Raw genomic sequence first — 18,380 nt, 5'->3', positions numbered from 1 at the left:
CCCCCACCCCCCCCTCCCCAGAGAAGGGCCCCAGCTGCCTCTGCAGAGGTCATCCCAACCCCTGGGGCCCCAGGTTGTGCTAACAGGGAGACACTCGGCAGCCACTGGACAGTGTCCTCTGGGAATTGCCAAGTCAGACTGGAACTTGCTGCCCTGGGCCTCTGAAGTTGGTGGGCCGACCAAGTGGGGTGTCTTCTGACATAGAGGCTTTTTGCAGGGGACATAGCCCTCCTTCGAGGGGTGGTTCGCAGGAGTACAATGGGCAGGGTCACTTGTGGCCTCCTGATGCCGAGCCCTGAGCCTGCCGGTGTGTAAGACGACGGTAACGGTAAAGCCGCCCTAGCTGACTCACACAGCCCCTGGGGTGCCCCAGACGCCAAATGGACCATCCCGTGTGGCTTCGCTCCGTTCAGCCATACCTGCTGAGATGGGCACTCCTGTGTCTCCATTTTACAGAGTAAGGCACAGAGAGGTTAAGTAACTTGCCTAAGGTCACACAGCGAGTGGGAGGCAGGGCCAGAACCTTAGCCACTTGGCTGCCTGCCTTTAATGGGGGATGGTCTCTAGCAGGGTAGGGCCAGAGGTGAAATCCAGGAGGGGCAAGGACAGGCTTCCATCACTGTGAGGAAGACTCCCGAGGCCTCTGCGGGCTGTGTGGACAAGAGGGCACTGACACAGCTTCGGGGACCCTGAGAACTCAGCCCGTTTAGAGATGGGAGTCTGTGTGGACGTGCGTGCTGGGGGTCCCGTCGTTCGTACTTAATCAATCCAACTGCACGAGCGCCATTTCAACCACGACCTCTATCTCCTACCACTTGAAGGAAGAATGGGTTGGGCTTCCAGACCTGTGCAGTTACCGTGCCAATGACCCAGCAAGCTTGGAGGTGCCCCTGGGGTCGCCCTTCAAGAAAGAACTTCCGAGGCGCGCAGGGAGCCGACACCCTCCAGCTGCAGCTTTCCGGCCCCGGCCTGGGACCCCCAGCAGATTCCTCACCCTCGGGGGACTGAGACGACGCCTCTCCCTTCTCTCTCCCGGGGTCACCTCCATCCTGCGTCTCCCAGACGGCCTCGGAGAGCACAGCAAGTTGGAGTCTCCAACTGTTCCCTGTCTCCAGGGGGGCTCCGTGAGGCCCAACCTGGGAGGAGGAGAAAGTGGGGAGCAAGGGCAGCTGCCCGGAAGGCCCCCAAGTGCACCCCACGTTTTCTGGGAACCCAGAAGACCTGGAGGCCAGGCAGAGGAGACTCCAGTTTCATCTAGATCCTTGGGATTTCCACCCCCAAAACAGACCCGAGCACAGTGCCCCCCGCTGCCCGGGCTCAGGCTGCCGCTCGTCAAGGCCCTTCCACCTCCCCCACTCTCCACACACCCGGAATCTAGACGCACTAGGAAGCCCCCGGAGGGGCAGATGTCACTCACGCAGTACCTGGGGAGGAGACAACACTGGGGATGGGCCCGGTGGCTGGAAAGAGAGCATGTCGCTTAACGTCTCTAAGCATCTGCCAGATGGGCGCACGCTCTCACGTCCCAGAAGATGGGAGGTGAGACTTGGCCCTTGTCGAGCCTCTGCCGCAGAGGACCCGGCCGGGAGCCTTCCTGGGGGCAGGGCCTCCCCCCACCCCGGGGAAAAGCCCCTCCCGCGGCCGAGGGTCACATCTGGCCCCAGACACCCCTCTGCTGCGATCACTCCTGCCGTCTCCGGGTTTACACCCACAAGCCTGGAATCAAACTCAGCAACTCCCCCCCAAAACAGGTGTCCCCATCCTCTGGACTCAATGCAGCCCATCCCCTCCTCCCCAGGGTAGGAGTGCCAAGAGCAGCCAGCAAGGGCTCGGAGCCCTCGCTCCGTCTGCAGGCAGCCTGGCTGGTTCACCCTCGTGGGGACCCTCGGGGGTCGTGGGAGAAATCCTAATGAGGAAGCGGGACCTGGCCTGCCTGTGGAGGGGGTCTGTCACACGGCCGCCAAGCCCCCGGGCTCCCTGCAGGATCCGTCCACACGATGGCCCTCCTTAGCCTTCTCAAGGACAGGATGGCCAGGGAGCCCTCCCCCCAGCTGCTGGCCATCCCTTTTGCCCCCAAACATGCAAATAAGACCTCCATTGCTGGGCCCCCCTGGAGTTCTTCCTCCTTTCATCTTCTATCAAACCCTCTTTGTCCGTTCCTTGCCTGGGGGCCCTATCTGACTCCCGCACAGGGACACAGTGAACAGTGTCTCTACGAGGAATGACAATGATCGCATCATCCCCTTTTACAGAGGCAGCAACGGAGGCACAGAGGGTTCAAATGACTCGGTCAGAGTCACACAGCCATTAAATGGCCAGTGAGGACCGACCCCTTGCCGGCCCCAACCCACTCCCAGGGCAAGGGGGGCTCCGTCCTGCTCTTCCCTGCTGTGCTGCCCCCACCCAGGCCCCCCATTGGTCTCAGAGGCTTCTCTCTCAATCCATCCAACACGCTGGCAAGCTAATGTCACTCCAATTTCAGAAAAGCAATAAATCACCTTGCTGGGCTCATTCCTTCTCTGAAAATGCCAGGCCTTCACACTGACTTCCACATGGTCACCTTGGGCTCCCAAATGTCCCTGGCTAGTTTCCCCTCCCAGCCTTGGCCCACATAGGCTCCCTCCGCTCAGCCCATCCTCTCCTTCCCCCACCCAAGAGCCACCACCTCCAGGAAGCCAGCCTGACCGTGCAGTTCGGTTATCACCATGCTGGCATCCCCCAGCCCCAGGTTGTCCTGAGCCAAGCCCAGTGGGCGGCAGCTCTCTAGGCCAGGCCTCCTCCTACTGCTGGGCCCCGACTGGAGACCTCGTGGACACACAGAGGGAGGAGCCAGGTTCTCAGTGAAGGTCAACCTCCGGCCGTGGGCACCCCCCCCCGCCCCGTCGTGAGGGCTGCAGACCACCCCATGAGAAACACCTGGGCTGTTTGCTGAGAACACAGATTCTCAGGCCTAATCCTAGACCTACAGATTCACATTGATATTCTCTAGGCGGGGCCCAGGAATGTGCATTTAGCCAACTTCCCAATGTCCTAAGACACGCGGACACTGCCACCGACTGTCCTTCACTTTACAAATCACATGCCGGTTTTCTAGTAGATCTGGTCCTCACAGAACCCGTTCAGCCCAACACCACTGCCAAGGGAGCTCAGTCAGCAACAGGGCAGGAGGGGAAAACAGGAGCTCTGCCCTTGAAGGGTTCTGTCTGATCCAGGACGTGGGTGGCTTGCAGTGTTATCAGAGACCCAGAGGACAGAGAAGATGGTAAGGTAGGAGTTCTTAGAAGAGGCACTGTCCCAGCTGGGTTTGGAAGCGTGTGTAGGAGTTTTCCGGGGAGATGAGGGTCCGGGAAACAGCACAGGCCTCCGTGTCAAAGACGGAGCACCGAGAAAGGCAAACAAGACGGGGGTGGAACGAACTCTTTGGGGTTGAGGACTGGTTGGTCGAGGTTGGAAGACCGCGGCCATGAGCTCTCCGTACACCCTGCAAACACCCCCGTGTTGGGTCAGGGCCACCTCTACACCGAGGTGCTAGATGGGGTCAGCCCTGAGGCCACGGAGACGGGCTGGCGGAGAGGCCCATGTGGGCCAAGACTTGCGGCCACTCCCAGATCACTCTGGTCTAACTGCGGCTGAGGGAGGTGCCATGGGATCCTGGGTGGCATCAGCATGTGTGGCCCAACCCTGGTGGCTGGTGTGGACAACACAGCCTGACCCATCCTGGATTCCAGATGGGGGCTGGCCTATGCCCCGCAGTGGAGGAGCGAGGCCCCAGCCAGGACAGGGCCCTGTGCTGGCCCGACACTGCCACCTGCCTGCCGGCCTCAACACTACAGCCCAGGTGCCCGGCTGCACCCTGAGCTGGGGACTCACGAGGCTCACTGCCCCTGCGGGGGGCGGGGGAGGGCACTCACAAAGTCCCCAAGGCTCCACAGAAAGTCACCACCAGACCAGGCTCCGGGCCTCTCTGCTCATCTTGTCTCATGGCACAGGCTGGCAGGAGAAACTTAGGAAGATAGAGTATCAGGGAGGCTGGATAGGGTCCCCGGTCGACTTGGACCCGTCCTCCACCCCCATTCCTGGGGCCTCCAGACACACAGCCCGGGAAGGCGGGGCGCCGGTCAGCCCAGGGACTGGGCAGCAGCCGTGTGGAGCTTGGGCAGGGATGGCAATTTCGGCCTCCGGCAGACCCCGATCCCCTCTCCTATGCCGCCCTAATCCCATGGGGTCTCTGCAGCGCCGAGTGGAAGGCTGGAGCCCAACGTCTGGGGTGGGACACGAGCGCCCCAGGCCCGCGGCCACCCCTGCTGGGGACACCTCATCGGAGCCTTGCAAGGCTGGTTCCGAACTGAACGAACGCTATGCTCTTGGCCGGACACATCGGCCTGCTAGCAAGCTGGCTGGGCCAGGCTGGGCCCCTCTCTGGGCATTTGGGGGTGTCTGTCCCTGGGTGGGCCGAGGGGCCAGCACCCCTGGGCCAAGAGACTGAGGGACAGGGACAGGGTGGATTCCAGGACCATGATGCCCAGAAAGAGAACGTGCCCTGCAGACCCCGTGAGCTTCACCTGTAGTCCCAGGCCCCTGTGAGGGGCAGACAGCCCACTGCCCCAACTCCTCAGAGCTCCCAAGGGTTCCAGGGTGCCAGAGACCCACGGCCACCCCAAGAGCAGACCGCGGACTGGGCATGCAGCCGAGGCCTTCCAACAGCGTGCACCTCCTGACTGTGGGCTGTCCGCACATCAGGCTGGCTCTCTGCAGACAGGACTCTGCACACGGGGCCCGAGGGACACCAGTCGGTGGCCCCCCAGCCCACACGGCAGGGCTGACCCTGGCTCTGCCACGGCGGGGGTTCTCGGATTTCGGCACGAAGTCCACATTTGGGCCAGCGACACCTGGGGGTGGCTGACAGGTGGCTGCCCGGCTCTTGGCTGCAGGGGGAAGAGCCCTGACGGGCGAACATGCAGCGGGCACCCCCGAGGGCCCACAGCACGGGCGGGCAGACAGGACGGGGGCAGTGAGGACTCCCAAACGCCCTTCCAGAATCAGGCACCGCATCTGGCGGAACAGGCTAAGATGTGCACCCGTGACCCAGGACGGGGCAAGAGTCTGGAGAACACGGCGCAGGCCAGGGTGCCAGACGAGGTGGCCACAGGGGTAAGGAGCAGGGGTGGGGGTCACAGTGAGGCTACCGGTGCCCAGAGCCGACCGAGAACAGCCTCTGTCCGTGGCCAAGAACCGCAGCCTTCCCGAAACTTGGGCTGCGCTTGTAAGGACACAGGAGGCAAAGAGCGGGGCGCCTCTCAGGGACCCCTGCCACCGAACCTGCGAGCCACCGCCACTTGGTGGCTATTCCAAGTCCCAGACGGGTGACACTTCCCCTCTTCTGCCTTGTATTCAAAGAAAGCAGTGACGGCAACGGGTCTGTTTCTAAACACGACGGTGGCAGGAACGAAATGAAAAGTACTCCACGGTTACGAACCGACATGACCATCCCGAACATGACGGCGCTGCTCCCTCCGCGGGTGCGAGCGGGAAGCCCTCCCCAGGGGCGTGAATACACCCCCCCCCCGTATGCGTGTCGGACGCCTGAACCAGGTGTGCGGACTCGATACCGTCCCTTCACGAGTAGGAGTGTCTGATACTCTCACCAGGGCTGTGACTGGTGGATCCCCTCACGGAGACGTTCTTACCGTGGATGGAAATACGCACCTGCGAGGGGACGCGTCTGGGGCGGTTCGGGCGGATATTTCCTTGCCCCTCCAGGGTGACATTCCCGCTGTCCCGAGGCCTGTCGCCCGCCCTCCTGGCTGCCCAGTCCGAGGGAGAGAAGAAGCCTTTGTAACTTGAGTATAATTCGCTTTTTAATGAGAACAACGTGTGTAAATGACAGAACACCACCGCCGTGCGCAATGGCGGTCACGGAATACCCATCAAATTCATTCTGCCCAAGGAAGGGAGGGAGGGAGGACGCAGGGGCGCTCACGAGCCGCAGCCCCCGCCCCCTCAGTCCTGCGGACAATGGGGTCACTGACTGGCGGCCTGCACACGCCTCTTGAACGGTAAGCAGAGATCGAAAGCACAGCAGCAATAATACTGGGTAAAGTCCTTCCTTGCGTAAAACATCTGAATTAATTCATTGAAGGTATCAAAAATATACCCTGTAAACCAATACATCATTTACACCTGCCTTTCCTTCCCACCGCTGCGGCAACGCCGTGTAAGACGACAGTCCAGTTCCTTGGAGCGTCCGCTCGCCCCAGACCGCACCTGGCCCTTTCGCCCGCCCATCCGGCCCAACTGGGTTTCCAGCAGTCTCGTGGACCGGGGCAGTCCGTGGAGACCGGGACGAGAGCGTTGGGGGCTGGACAGGGCCCGTGTCTGTCTGTCCAGAGCAAGAAGCGGAATGGGGATGGAGGGAGGGGGTGGGGGCTGCTAGCTCAGTTTAGACTTTGGTTCCAGATGTGTTAGGGGGGGAGGCAGTGGCGTGGGAGGTGCGTGGTCATCCTGCTTTGGGTCCCTGGCCGCCCCGGCTGCGTGCGTGTGGCCGCCGCGCCCCCTCCCCGGCCCCTCCCCTCCCGAGCACCAGGTAAACATCCCCTGAGTAAGGTCACTGCACAGGACCAGCCCGGGGCGGGAGTCGTAGTTAAGGCTTTAGACAGGCAAGGATGCCGGCTCTGGACGGACGGACGGACGGACAGGCGCGCAGGCAGACTCAGGGGCTCCTTCCTCAGTGGGGGGAGTCGGCGGCTGCCCCGCTCCTTGCCCGGCTGCTCTGGCCACGCACTGGGCCCTGGCACCGCCCCCCACCCCGTTCTGACAGTCACTCGCTGTCGGAGAGTGTCTCGTACTGTGAGCAGAGCAGCGGCTTGGGCTCCTCGTCCCAGGCATGGTGGGGGCCGGCAAGGGGCCCGCCGCCCGCGGGGAGGCCAGGTGGGGGTGGGGAGGCCATGACACCCGCCTGTAGCCGCATGATCAGGGGGTTGTAGGGAAATGGCGTGGAACCTGCCGGAGAGACGAGGAGAGACCGTCAGGAGGCCCCCGTGAGCTGGGGACCCCCCATGGGCCCATCCATCTACCACACTGGGGACTGGGCCTTGGCCTCCTCTTTCTGGCCACCATCTCAAACCCTCCTAACTCCCGCGAGCTTCCTCAAAACTGTTCAGCTCTCACCGCTATTGTGTCCTGGCCACCTGGTCCCTAGACCAGTAGGGGCCTCTAGGCTGTTCCTGCCCTTGCTCCTCGGGTCTGTCCTCCTGCAGCCTAGGGCTCTCCTGAATACAGCAGATAAGGCACGTTCCCACTTACAACTCTCCAGTGGCGCCTCGTGCTCACTGAGGAAACCTGGCTCCCCACGACCCGCCAAGCCTGTGGGATCGCCCCCCCTTCACTTCCTGAACACCCCCCTTCTCAGATCAGGGCCAGAGGCCAGCTTCCCTGGACAGCTCCGAGCACACCCTTTCTCTCCACCTGGCCCCTGGGCAGTCTTCTTAGGAGAGGCCAGACCACACACTCCGCACACAGTAGGTGCTCAGGCACCCCGACCCCAATGACCTGTGCGTCCGATGGGCCAACAGCCAGCAGGCCCACGCACCCCCACTCCCTGATGCCCACCTGCGGATGAAGGCCGGTCCTCCCACACACGGTTGGTGAGTGGGGTCCGGCGGTTGCAGTCCCCCTCCGAGTGCACCGAGGAGACCGAGGGTGGCCGGTCCCCAGACGCCAGGCCCGGGGCCGGGGACTTGGCTTTTCGGCTGCTAGGTCTGCCAGAGACTTTGGCCTTCCCGCCACCACCTGCAGGGGGACACACGGAAAAGGGCCGCATTGGACTGTGAAGACAGCACTTACACGGTGAGGGTGGGGGTGGGTGAGGCCCTAGCTGCCTGCCTCCTGGGCCCCCATGGCAGGGGAGGACGGTAGCTCAGCCCCACCGGGACACCAGTCGACCAGATGGACAGACCTGCCCTGGGCCCGATCCTGGAGGGGGGTTTCTTCTAGGGGAGTGGGTTGAACTACTTTCAAAGGCCCCTCAGGCTGCCCTGAGGCCCACCTACCCACCCAGGGGCTGATACCCTGAGCATGAAGCCTCAGGCCTCTGGCTTGACCCTGACCATTGCTCCAGGACTGTGCCAGGGCTGGGAAGGCTACAGGCCCTCTGCAGAGAACCTGGGACCCCTGAGGCCAGACCTCGGCCCCCATTAAGTCCAGAAACTTCCTGGAACCAGACTGGCCAAGTCAGACAAATGGGCCTGAGGTCTCCTTGCTCAGGTAAGTAGAATATTGACTGGGGACCTGGGGCAGAGGGGGAGCTGGCCCCTCTGGTCTCCCCGACTCATCTGAATTTGGGGCTGGCACACAGACACCTCATCAGGTCCCAGGCCAGCCAAGGTCACACACGGTGGCCCCAGCAGACGGTGGGCCCATGGGTCTGGCTGCCAGGAGGGGTCACCCTGACCCACAGAGGTGGGCCTTTCTCTAGCCTCATCTCCTCTAAGGAGACACGAAACAGGCCCGGACGCGGGCATCCCAGGACCTGCGTCCAGCAGGGGAGGAAGGCAGGGCAGGGCTCGGACAGCAGTGAGTGTTTTTAGAAAGCAGCAGCTCCTTTGTACCTAGTGGGCAACGGAGGGCCAGGGCTGTGCCCACCCAGACGGGGGTTAGCCAACTCCAGGCCCACGTCAAACACGCACAAAAATAAAGTCACAAGCTCCAAAGCTGGAGGGGGTTGGTCAGAGGAACGCGGAGGCACAAGATTAAGGACACCGGGATGGGGACAGACGGGGCGGGTGGGGCTGGAGGGCCGAGGCGGGGGAGGCCTGCAGACCTGGCGAGGTGAGTGCGTGTTCGCTCCGTCCGTCAGCAGCGGTTATGGGTATAGCAGCGGGCAGGCTGGCACTGGCATTCAGAGGGTTAAAAGCATTGGCGCTGAGCGGGGGCTCCTCCCACTGATCATATTTACCCATGAGCGCCTTTCTAATAATGGCCTCCAGCCCCATGTTGGTGCTGGCATGCTCCTGCACCGCCTGGCTTCTGCAGGTCATGAGGCCTGGGAGAGAGACACACACACAGGGGCCAGGGGGGCCGGAGGGACAACGGAGAGAGGGAGAGAGTAGCGGGGGGGGGGGGGGGGGGGGGGGAGGAGAAGAGAGAATACACAGTGAGCACATTTTGGCAAAGCAACATGTTTCATTTCCCTATTCCCCCCTTGCATTCCTACGGCTTGGGCTTGGGGTGGGGGGCCCCCTCGGACTCGGGCCCTCGGTTTGGGAGGTGAGATGACCACCCCCCCGTCTCTCCTACTCTGCCCTCTGGTAAATCAGAAGCCCCTTTGCAACCCCCTACCCCAAAATCCCAGCTGGGGCTGCTTCTCTTTTAAAATTCCAAGTGGCCTTGAAGAGGGAGTCGGGGAAGGGGTGTGTGTGTGTGTGTGTGTGTCAGGGCGGAAGTCAGAGGGGGACACCCTGTNGGGGGGGGGGGGGTTTCACCCTGGGTTCCCGGGGCTGGCGGGGGCTGAGGAAGAGACTCTGGGAGGGAAGGTGACCCCCGTGAGGTCTGGGACCCTCGGGGCCCACACCCCCGCCTGCACCCCGCCCCCCTGCCAGCGCTGGGCCTAACTCTCCTCCCCCAGCCTCTCCCCCGCCCGGGAGCCACGAGGAGAGAGAGGTGCAGAGACGGACGGTGAAGTGGGGGTCGTAGCCATGCAGTTACAGTGCGTGCGGGGGACAGGGCAGAGCTAGAGACGCTTGCATGACCGCCCCCAGCCCGGCCGCCTCGTCACCAAACGGTCGAATCCACACACCGGTCCCTGACAGGCCCCTGCGGACACACGCTACGTCGCAGCCACAAGTTCAGCCTTTCTCATTCACCACGTTCTGTCCCTTTCTCGTTTTCTTGGGGATCATTCTGGGGACTTTCACAAACCCCAGGGACGTGTCTCTTCTCCGCATTTTTACTAAACCAGACTGCCCACGAAGCTCAGCCCCTCTGCCTGCCGTCCTCGGGCAGCATCTGCACGGACAGCCGGCGGCCGGGGCTTTCTGTCCCCCCACCCCCACCCCCGGCTCGTCTGTGAGCTCCAAGGACGGCTTCTCGGCGGCTTTGAGAACCACGCTTCTGGACAACCATTTGCTCCCTGCGTTTTGTTTTTCTTTTCTTCCTTTTAGCTTCAAACTCAGTCAAAACCAGGGACACACTCTCTTCATCTTTTTAGCTGTGTCTTGGCCACATTTCTCCAGCACTTCAAAAATACATACATAAAAGGGGGGAAAAGCCGTATCTCTCAAGAACAAGTGGTATTTCCAGCAGAGGTGAGCACTGGGGGGAAAAAAGTATTCGCGATGCCCCTGAGAAAACAGCGAGGAGCGGAGACGACGTGAGGGGTAGAGGCTGCGGCGGTCTCTCACGGGGAGGCATCTTGCGATCCCGACGTTCCCGAGCCTTCCGCCCAAGGTCGCGGGTGACCGATCGGACGGCGCCAGGCAGGAAGCAAGCTTGACCACCTCCGGTTACAGAGCCAAAGTCTGACGTGGGGGCTGAGCAGCAGAGGCCGGGGCCTGCGGACACACGTGTGCGCGCGTGCTGAACTGCTCACGAGAAGTTGAACAGGATTTACACGGAAGTCTTGGCGCAGATCTTCATCGCAGTGCCGCATGAATCTACGGACGTATGCGCCTGTGTGTCCACTGCCTGCGTCAAGGACTGCGACGTTCTGGACATTTTCATCTCTAACCATCTTGTTGGTTTGACTAAATTGTCTCCTCCCCGTTGTGCGAGGCTCAGTGACGGCCCCTGGATCTAGTCTCTGGGTAGACAGACGAGCCCCGGTCCAGACCCCCACTTGGAGGCCCTGACGACCCTTTGATAAAATCCAGTGGTTGTGCCAGGGCTCGAGGCCCCTCTGATGGCCCGCGGGAAGGCCAGCCCATCTGCCCTCTGCTCCTCTGGCCTCACACCCCCACTGAAGGCCCAGGGCACAGAGGACACAGCCCTGCAAACGACCCTGGGACCTCTGCCCCACCGGACAGGGTCTGCCCACGGAGGTGCCAGTCCCAGCTCTGCTCTGGGCTCAGTCTCTTCGCGCCAGACTTCGGAAGGCAACTCCCTAAAGCCCTGCCCTGGGCCTTCCATGCAGCAGCGGAAAGATACCCTGTGGCCCCTACCAGCAGCTGGGGACCCAACCCCGAGGGTCCCCCAAGTCCCAAACATCACAGCAGGCTCAAGTTTTAGTTTAAAAATGCACGTGGGTTTTCACCCATCTCCATAACACATCTTCGTTGTTTGCCCAGCTGGTTTGAATTTTCGAGTAAAACGGATGTTCTCTCTATAAAAGCGCTCCCGTGGACCCTGAGTGAAGCCCGTGAATACAAAGTACACGCCCACTCTCCCCATCCACACTCAGACCCCCACCCGAGGCCCCGGCAGGCTGCTGGTGTTTCCAGATAGTTGTGTGTACCCCTAATTCGGTGCTGAACACACCAGGAGGCCTTGGCATGTAACTCCAATGCAGACTCCTCCTGAAGCCTCGCCAGCCTTTTGTGTGAGTTTATGTCCCTGCTGCTGGGTTTGCGGAGTCCAAAGGGAAGGACACACTTGAACTAAGAAAGGTTTCCTGTCTACAGGACTATGGCTGGGGTGAGGGCTCCAGTGACCTCCCAGGCCACACTCCGAGTCTCCTTCCAGATCCCACACACCAGCCTAACCTCCCCAGTGCGCAGCCATGAGGGGGGACAGGGAGAGTGGGGAGGGGGCTGGCGGCCGTGGAGCCCAGGCTGGACAGTTACCTGCTCCGGTGATGGCAGGCATGTTGAAGATCTCCGTCCCGGGCTGGCCGATATCTGGAGGGGCAGGTGACAAGAGGGTAAGGCCTATGGGCCCACAGGTCCTAGGAAGTCACCTGCCCCCCCCACCCCCGTCCTCTGTCCGGTCTAGGCAAGGTGACCAGTGCACACAGATTCAGCAGGTCTGGGGCAGGGCTGGAGAACCGCCTCTCTCACCAGCTTGCTGGGGCTGCCGACCTGCTGGCCCACGCGCTGCACCCGGCAGGGCTCTGGAGTTACCAGCCCAGGCCGGGGACTATCTGCAAGGCTGCTGCTCTAGCCCCAGCAAGTTTCTGAAAAGCCTCTGAGATGCCCCCAGACTGCCCCCAGCTGACGATCCCCCGCCGGGGACTGTGGCAGGTTCTTTCTGTGCTGTGATCTGCTACGTGCCAGGCACTGAGCTAAGGGTGGGGGAGCGAGGTCAGGGTTTTCATCCATGAGCCGCACAAATGGAGGAAAGATCACAAATACGGTGAGCACTGCCCCCGGGTGGGAGGGACCCCTGGTACCCAGTATGGGGCTTGGCACAGAGCCACTCATGCAAGTATTCGCCACGTGCCCCGGCGTGCCCCGCACCGGCCCGCGGCAACCACGGAGGGAGAGCCCCCCAGGGCTCCCTGAATGTCGGGGGAAGGGCCGGGGGAGAAGTGGTCGCGGGCCCCCTGCGCTGTGGCAAGCACCCTGTGGGTTCCAGGGCCGCGCCGGCCCCCAGCCCCGCAGGCCCCGCCCCCGCCCCGGGTGGGACGCTTACTACACTCCGGCTCGCTGCGGCCATGGCTGCTGAGCTTCTTGTTGATCTCCTGTTTCTTGGACTTGACCATGGCCGAGTTGCTCTCCGTCAGTTTGCTGAAGAAGGCCGGTGGCTGGCTGGTGTTGCCTGGAGACTTGGAGCCCATCCTGCCGCAAAGATCAGACACCCCAGGTCAGTGGGCTCAGTGCTGAGCTTGCACACCTCTGACGACGGGGCACTCATCACTTGACCTGCCTTAGAAATTCAGAACCAAGCTTCTACTCCACACCTACAGCCTTCACCTCTCAGAGACCACACGTCTCCTGCAACCTTCTCTGTAGTTCACTGATCCTTGGGCTCAGGCTGTCTCTGCAGAGCCCCAGCTGCTCTGCTGGGGCTGGTCTACCTGCAACAGCCTGGCCCCTTGAAAAGCGCCTCAGGAACTGGACATACGCTCAGACCACATCCTTCCCCAAGGCCCACGGACCTGGCTTTTTTTTTTTTTTTTTTTTTAAGATTTCATTTATTTGACAGAGAAGGAGACAGTCAGTGAGAGAGGAAACACAAGCAGGGGGAGTGGGAGAGGAAGAAACAGGCTCCCAGCAGAACAGGGAGCCCAATGCGGGGCTCAATCCCAGGACCCTGGGATCACACCCTGGGCCGAAGGCAGATGCTTAACGACTGAGCCACCCAGGCACCCCATGGACCTGGTTTTTTTTCTCTGTCCCCAACTACCTGATTGGTCCGGCACATTTAGCTCATTATTTCTCAGGTCCTCAGCAAGTGCCGACAGTGAGGGCCAGGCCTGAGCCAAGACACCCCAGTCCAAGGCCCAGGAGGCTGCCAGAGAGGTCCCTCAAGCTGTCACATCCACTCAGCAGGCCTGAGAGATCTCAGCCCCACACTAAAGCCCTTGTCAGCCCCCAGTGCACAGCGGGGGACCGAGGCCATAAGTGGGCAAAGGGGCCGAGTCTCGAGCAGCCTGGGGGCAGGGCGGGGTGCCATGGAGGTACCTGGGCTCTGCCGGCTCCCCGTCCCGGTACAGCAGTGGATACATGGTGCTTCGGGGATGGCCAGCCTCTGCCATGCCTTCCGGTGGGGACACGGGCTCAATAGCGTCCTCACTGCTGCCCAGGGCTGATGTCTTGCTTGGCTCTGGAGACCTGAGTGGAGAGAGGGTCCCCGCTGTGGTCAGAGTTCAGCGCTCTCTCCCCTGAAATGACGCGGGGAGGTGCCACTGTCTGCACTCCCCTCCCAACCCTGCCCTGCTCAACATCAGCGCTCAACCACTCCTTCCACAGAGGGCTGGACGGCTGCCATTTCAGGCTGTGTGGGCCACGTGTGGTCTCTTTTCCAACCTTTAGCTCCTGGACTGTGGGCTGGATTTGGCCCATGGGTGGTAGCTGCCCCCTGCTGCCCCCCATGTCAGGGACTGCACTGTCCCCTCAAAGACATCTGCTGTCTTCCTGCCCTTGTGCCCCACTCATGCGGCACCTTCCTCGAGCTGGGGGCCTCCCCCAACCCCAGCGCTCCTGGGGGGACCCCAAAGTGAGTGCACGTGTGCCTGCAGGGAGGCTGCTCGCAGAGCACACAGCTCTGGCTCGAATTCCGGCTCTGTCACTTACTGGCTGCGTCCCTGTAGGTAAATGAACTCGCTTCTTCATACCTTAGTTCCTTCATCGGTGACACGGGGACAACACCGCCTACCCTTGTGGGGCTTGCGGTGAGAATCCCGGTTAACACGTGGGAAGTACTTAGCTTGCTGTCTGGAACCCAGAGTGTGATGCACATGCCAGCTGTTACCGACCAGCGCCGTGGCCTTGAGCAAACTCATCTCCCTGAGCCTCAGTTTCCCATCTGCGCCATGACAGCAGGCGGCCCTTGCACTTGGCTCAACCTTCCCCCATCTGACGAAGGCCTCCTAGCAGCTGAACGGCAAGGTCACTACGCCCGCCACTTACCTCTTGCCCCCTTCACTGTGGGGCGAGCCACGAGCCGGGGCGCCGTGGTCCGGCGGGGGGAGGTAGAGGTCACTGGGTGGGCGGCGGAGGTCCAGGACGGGGCAGCTGGCTCCGGGGAAGGAGTAGAGGGGGGCAGGGAGGGGCGCGTTGAGCTGCTGTGGGTGGTGCCGCGTGTAATCCTGCGTGATGACCTCCTGCAGGCCAGAGGTCAGGGGAGAGGTGCAGGGTCAGGCAGCAGCCATCCCACCAGAACCTTCTGGGTGGGCAAAGACTAGGCTGAGCTTTGGGGATAGAACTGGGTGTGGTCCTTGGCTCCCTGGGTGCTTCAGCCCTGCCGCCAGCAGCCTCAGCATCCCCGTGCGCGCAGGGCAGTGGGCGTGGCGGAGGTCTCAAAGTGGTGGCCCCTGATGGGTCAGATTCCACCTGCCAGGGACTCACACACCCCAGGCTCCATTAGCTGGATGAGGAGACAGCTACCATGTCCGAGTTTGAGACTATGGAACCCCTGGCATGGCTTGCCCTTGCCAACCCCTACATCCTGTGTCCAGTCCGTCAGGACTCAGTTTATCCCCCAGACCAAGAGGCTGCATGTGGCCCTCCCCCTCCCTTCCCTGGGACCTCATCCTGGCCTAGGTTCACAGGCGATGAGGAGAGGGCAGAGAAGGGGTAGTTACACTGATGTGCTGTGCCAGGGTGACCACCCTCTGGTGACCTTTGACCCCTGGGGTGGTCTGGAGCAGCGGGCTGGACGAGGACTGGCTCTCGGGCAGCGGCCGCAGGTGTGGGAGGTGTGCAGCCTCAGCGCCAAGCTTGCCGGGGCCTGCGGGCAGACCAGAGTGGGTCAGGCTGGGGGCAGGGGGCTGAGGCGTGGGCCTGGCTGGGGGTGTGTCCCTGAATCCCGGCTCTGCCCTCTGAGCCGTGGGGCGGGGCCCATCCCTCCGCCTCTGGCTGCCTCGGTTTTCCGACCTGCACGATGGGGCGACTGCGATCCCTTTCTCAGGGCAGTGCTAAGTGGGGTACGTGGGGGTGCGTGGGGGGGGCCTACCTGGCTGCTTGTGCCGCAGATCCCCCTCCAGGTGGCTCTTGTCGAGCTCCTCGAGGTGCTTGGGGAGCCCCTTGTCGAGGGTCAGGCTGGGCGAGCTCACGGGGCTGACGGGCTCCACCCCGTCGGGGCTGTAGCTGCCACCGTGGTAACCTACAGTGGGCAAGGCCCCGGGTCAGGCTGGCGCCAGGACCCAGGGCTGGGGCTGCCCCTCCCAGCCCACCCTCCCATGCTGGCTGGGGCCCCCAGGCCGGAGGGGGGCTGTGGGCAGATGGAGAGAGGGAGCGAGCCAGAGCAGGGGCTGCTGGCCGGCCAGAGGCGTGGGTGCGTCGAGAAAGGAGAGAGAGGGAACGGTGGGGAGAGGGACAGGCAGAGGAGAAACACAGCTGGACACGCAAGCAGACAGGCCAGGAGACGGAGCCAGACCTAGGGACAGTGAGAAACACAGATCCACCCAGACAGTGGGGGCCAGGGGGGAAGAAGAGTCTCTAGGAAAGGGGATGCAAGAGTGAGATCGGTGGGGGTGTGGCAGGGAGTGACACTCAGGTCCCAGGACCGCGCCTGGGCCACAATCCCTATAGCCCCCAGTCCAGCAAACAGGAGCCCAGAGCAGGGCCTGAGGTTCGAGGCAGGGGGCAGAGGCCTCTCCTTCTCCCAGGGGATGCTGGGCAGCAGGTCAGCAAGGGGGACGTGGGGTCAGGGCACCCCAAGACCCCCTCACAACCCAGGCAGCATGCAGGGGTCGGCTCCTCCTGCAGAGTCGGGTGCTTCCCGCCCCTCCCGGTCTTCTCCCGGACAGTCTGCCTCAGCGGGCGTCCTCCAAACCAGACTCACCCACACGGCAGCAGGCGTCAGCCCGAGCCCCTCTGCAGCCCCACTCCCTGCTCCCCAAACACAGGCGCAAAGGTTGGGAGATGGGAGGCGCAGTTGAAGTCAAAATCACAGATCCATTCATTAAAGGAAAAAAAAACGAAAATCCAAAAAAAAAAAAATCATGATAAAACAATGTGCAAATGATGAGGTGCCCCCAAATCAGAGGGGGGTGGGCAGCAGCTTGAGGAATAAACCATCAGAGCGTGCAATCGACGAGGACGAGTTTAAAATCAAAATACCAAAACCAACGAAAAATGGGGGGAAAAATAAAAAGCAGAGATCTGAAAATATCTTTAGGCCACAAGACGGGGTGGGTGGGCGGCGGGGCCGGAAGTCTTACCATCGCGAGGGGAGTCGTTGGCCAGCGAACCTCCTTCTCGCGGCCCTTTATCGTGAGCAATTTGACGCATGATTATCGCGTCTATGAAGGTGGCCGCTGTCAGGGTGGTCTTACCCAGAGAACGGAGCTCCAGTTCCTGGATGGAAAAGGGTTTACTTTGAGTCTTTTCCCGGTGCAGGTCCGCGGCCGAGGCGGGCGGCGCAGGCTGGTCCGGGCTGGCGTGGTGGGGTGCGAGGCTCTTTGCTGGGGTGCGGGCGATGGCCGTGTGGCTGGAGCCGGGGGGCGCCAGGGGCCGCGGCTCGGAGCCCTTGCCGGGGGAGGAAGCGGGCTCCAGCCCCGTGCGGGCCGGGGGCTTGGCAAGGAAGGCGTGGCCGGTGTCTGCACGGGGCCGCTCGGGCCGGGCGACCCTTGGGGCCTCCTTGGGCAGCAAGACGGGCTCCATGAGGGTGGGGTAGACCCCGTCAAGGGTGCTCCCCAGCGGACAGTGGGTGGTGGGTGGGAATGTGGCAGCCGGGCGGACAGGCGAGGAGGTGGAGGTGGACCTGGGGGAGGAGAGAAGGTGGTCAAAGGACTGTGGAAGCATATCGCAGGGGGCAGGGGGCGGGGCCCAGGACCAAGGCAGGGTCACTCCCCTCACACTTCAGCACCCGGATGGGTCTCCACTGCCCTGGAATAACCCTGCCCTCCCAATGCGGCCTGAGAGGCCCTGCCGTGCTCGGCCTCACCTACGACACACATTCACCTGCTCACTTACACATTTATTCACTGTCTCCATCATTCAAGACTTTTTACTGAACACCTGCTGTGTGTCAGGCACTGTTCTAGGCACTGTTCTAGAAATTGCTCTAGACATTGAGGAATATGGCAGCCAACAGACAGAAGCACCTTACGTTCTAGCTGAGCAGACTGTATACAAGGTAACAGAGAAGGCGCACCCCTCAGAGAGTGGCGCAAAAACAAGATGGGGCGAAGAGAGAACAGATGCTAACTGGAGCTGGCAGGTGAGCCACGGGCTGCTCAGGACACATGAGGGAACGAAGGAGCCATGGGGAGAGCAGGAGTACCAAGGGAAAGGCCCTGAGAATGCTGCCAGGCCCTGTGCCTAGAGTGCTGCTCTTGAGGGTCATGTGTCTCTTCCTCCAAGCAGCCTTCCTGGATTGCTGTCTGGTCTAGGCCATAATCCCCAGCAGGGCAGGGCTTGCATCACGGTGTCCCCCACACCCAGCATAGGGCAAGAGACACACTGCAGGTCGGCCGGGAAGAAGGAATGCGCCGACATGTACTCTCTGATCGTCACGGGTAAGTGTAATTCTTCCCGCTTCACAGAGGAGGACACTGGCGCTTGGATGCAAACTGGCCCAACTCCAGCCCTGGGGGCCTCTCTGTCAAGCCCAGCGGCTCCATGACGAAGTGCCCTGCGCCTCACGAACCCTCACTCCAGCTGCCAGTGGGAAAGGCCCGACTGCCCCATGACGGTTTCTAAGCGGCTTATTGCTGCTGTGAAGAGCCGGCCGTCGTGCACGACTGCTAACCGTGCTCGGAGCAGCCAGGTGCTTTGGCTTCGTGTGACTGCTGGGTGTCTGAGTCAGTGAGGGCACAGCCGACGCTTCTGGGAAACGAGGGT

General features: G+C 62.0%; 1 protein-coding gene across 21 annotated transcripts in view; it reads right to left on the bottom strand.

Moving 5' to 3' along the window:
• Nucleotides 1–5,836: 5,836 nt before the first annotated feature.
• The window catches only part of NCOR2 (nuclear receptor corepressor 2), a 217,925-nt gene continuing 205,381 nt past the window's right edge, over nucleotides 5,837–18,380 (bottom strand). For 10 of the 21 annotated variants that reach the window (XM_034639633.1, XM_034639638.1, XM_034639631.1 and 7 more), the window contains 10 exons: nucleotides 16,871–17,298; nucleotides 15,547–15,696; nucleotides 15,176–15,321; nucleotides 14,502–14,695; nucleotides 13,554–13,703; nucleotides 12,562–12,707; nucleotides 11,775–11,828; nucleotides 8,819–9,040; nucleotides 7,609–7,788; nucleotides 6,818–6,999 (listed from right to left, as the gene is read on the bottom strand). In XM_034639633.1, coding sequence (XP_034495524.1) covers nucleotides 6,818–6,999; nucleotides 7,609–7,788; nucleotides 8,819–9,040; nucleotides 11,775–11,828; nucleotides 12,562–12,707; nucleotides 13,554–13,703; nucleotides 14,502–14,695; nucleotides 15,176–15,321; nucleotides 15,547–15,696; nucleotides 16,871–17,298 — 1,852 coding nt within the window. Of the gene's footprint in view, nucleotides 7,000–7,608; nucleotides 7,789–8,818; nucleotides 9,041–11,774; nucleotides 11,829–12,561; nucleotides 12,708–13,553; nucleotides 13,704–14,501; nucleotides 14,696–15,175; nucleotides 15,322–15,546; nucleotides 15,697–16,756; nucleotides 17,299–18,380 lie in introns of all 21 variants that reach the window. The other 11 variants (XM_034639637.1, XM_034639639.1, XM_034639635.1 and 8 more) reach the window with 5 other exon arrangements.

Source organism: Ailuropoda melanoleuca, chromosome 12 (assembly GCF_002007445.2).
Source record: "Ailuropoda melanoleuca isolate Jingjing chromosome 12, ASM200744v2, whole genome shotgun sequence".
In the NCBI taxonomy this organism is placed as follows: domain Eukaryota; kingdom Metazoa; phylum Chordata; class Mammalia; order Carnivora; family Ursidae; genus Ailuropoda; species Ailuropoda melanoleuca.
The sequence above is the reverse complement of the archived record's forward strand: the minus strand, read 5'-3'. Positions and strand labels throughout refer to the sequence as shown.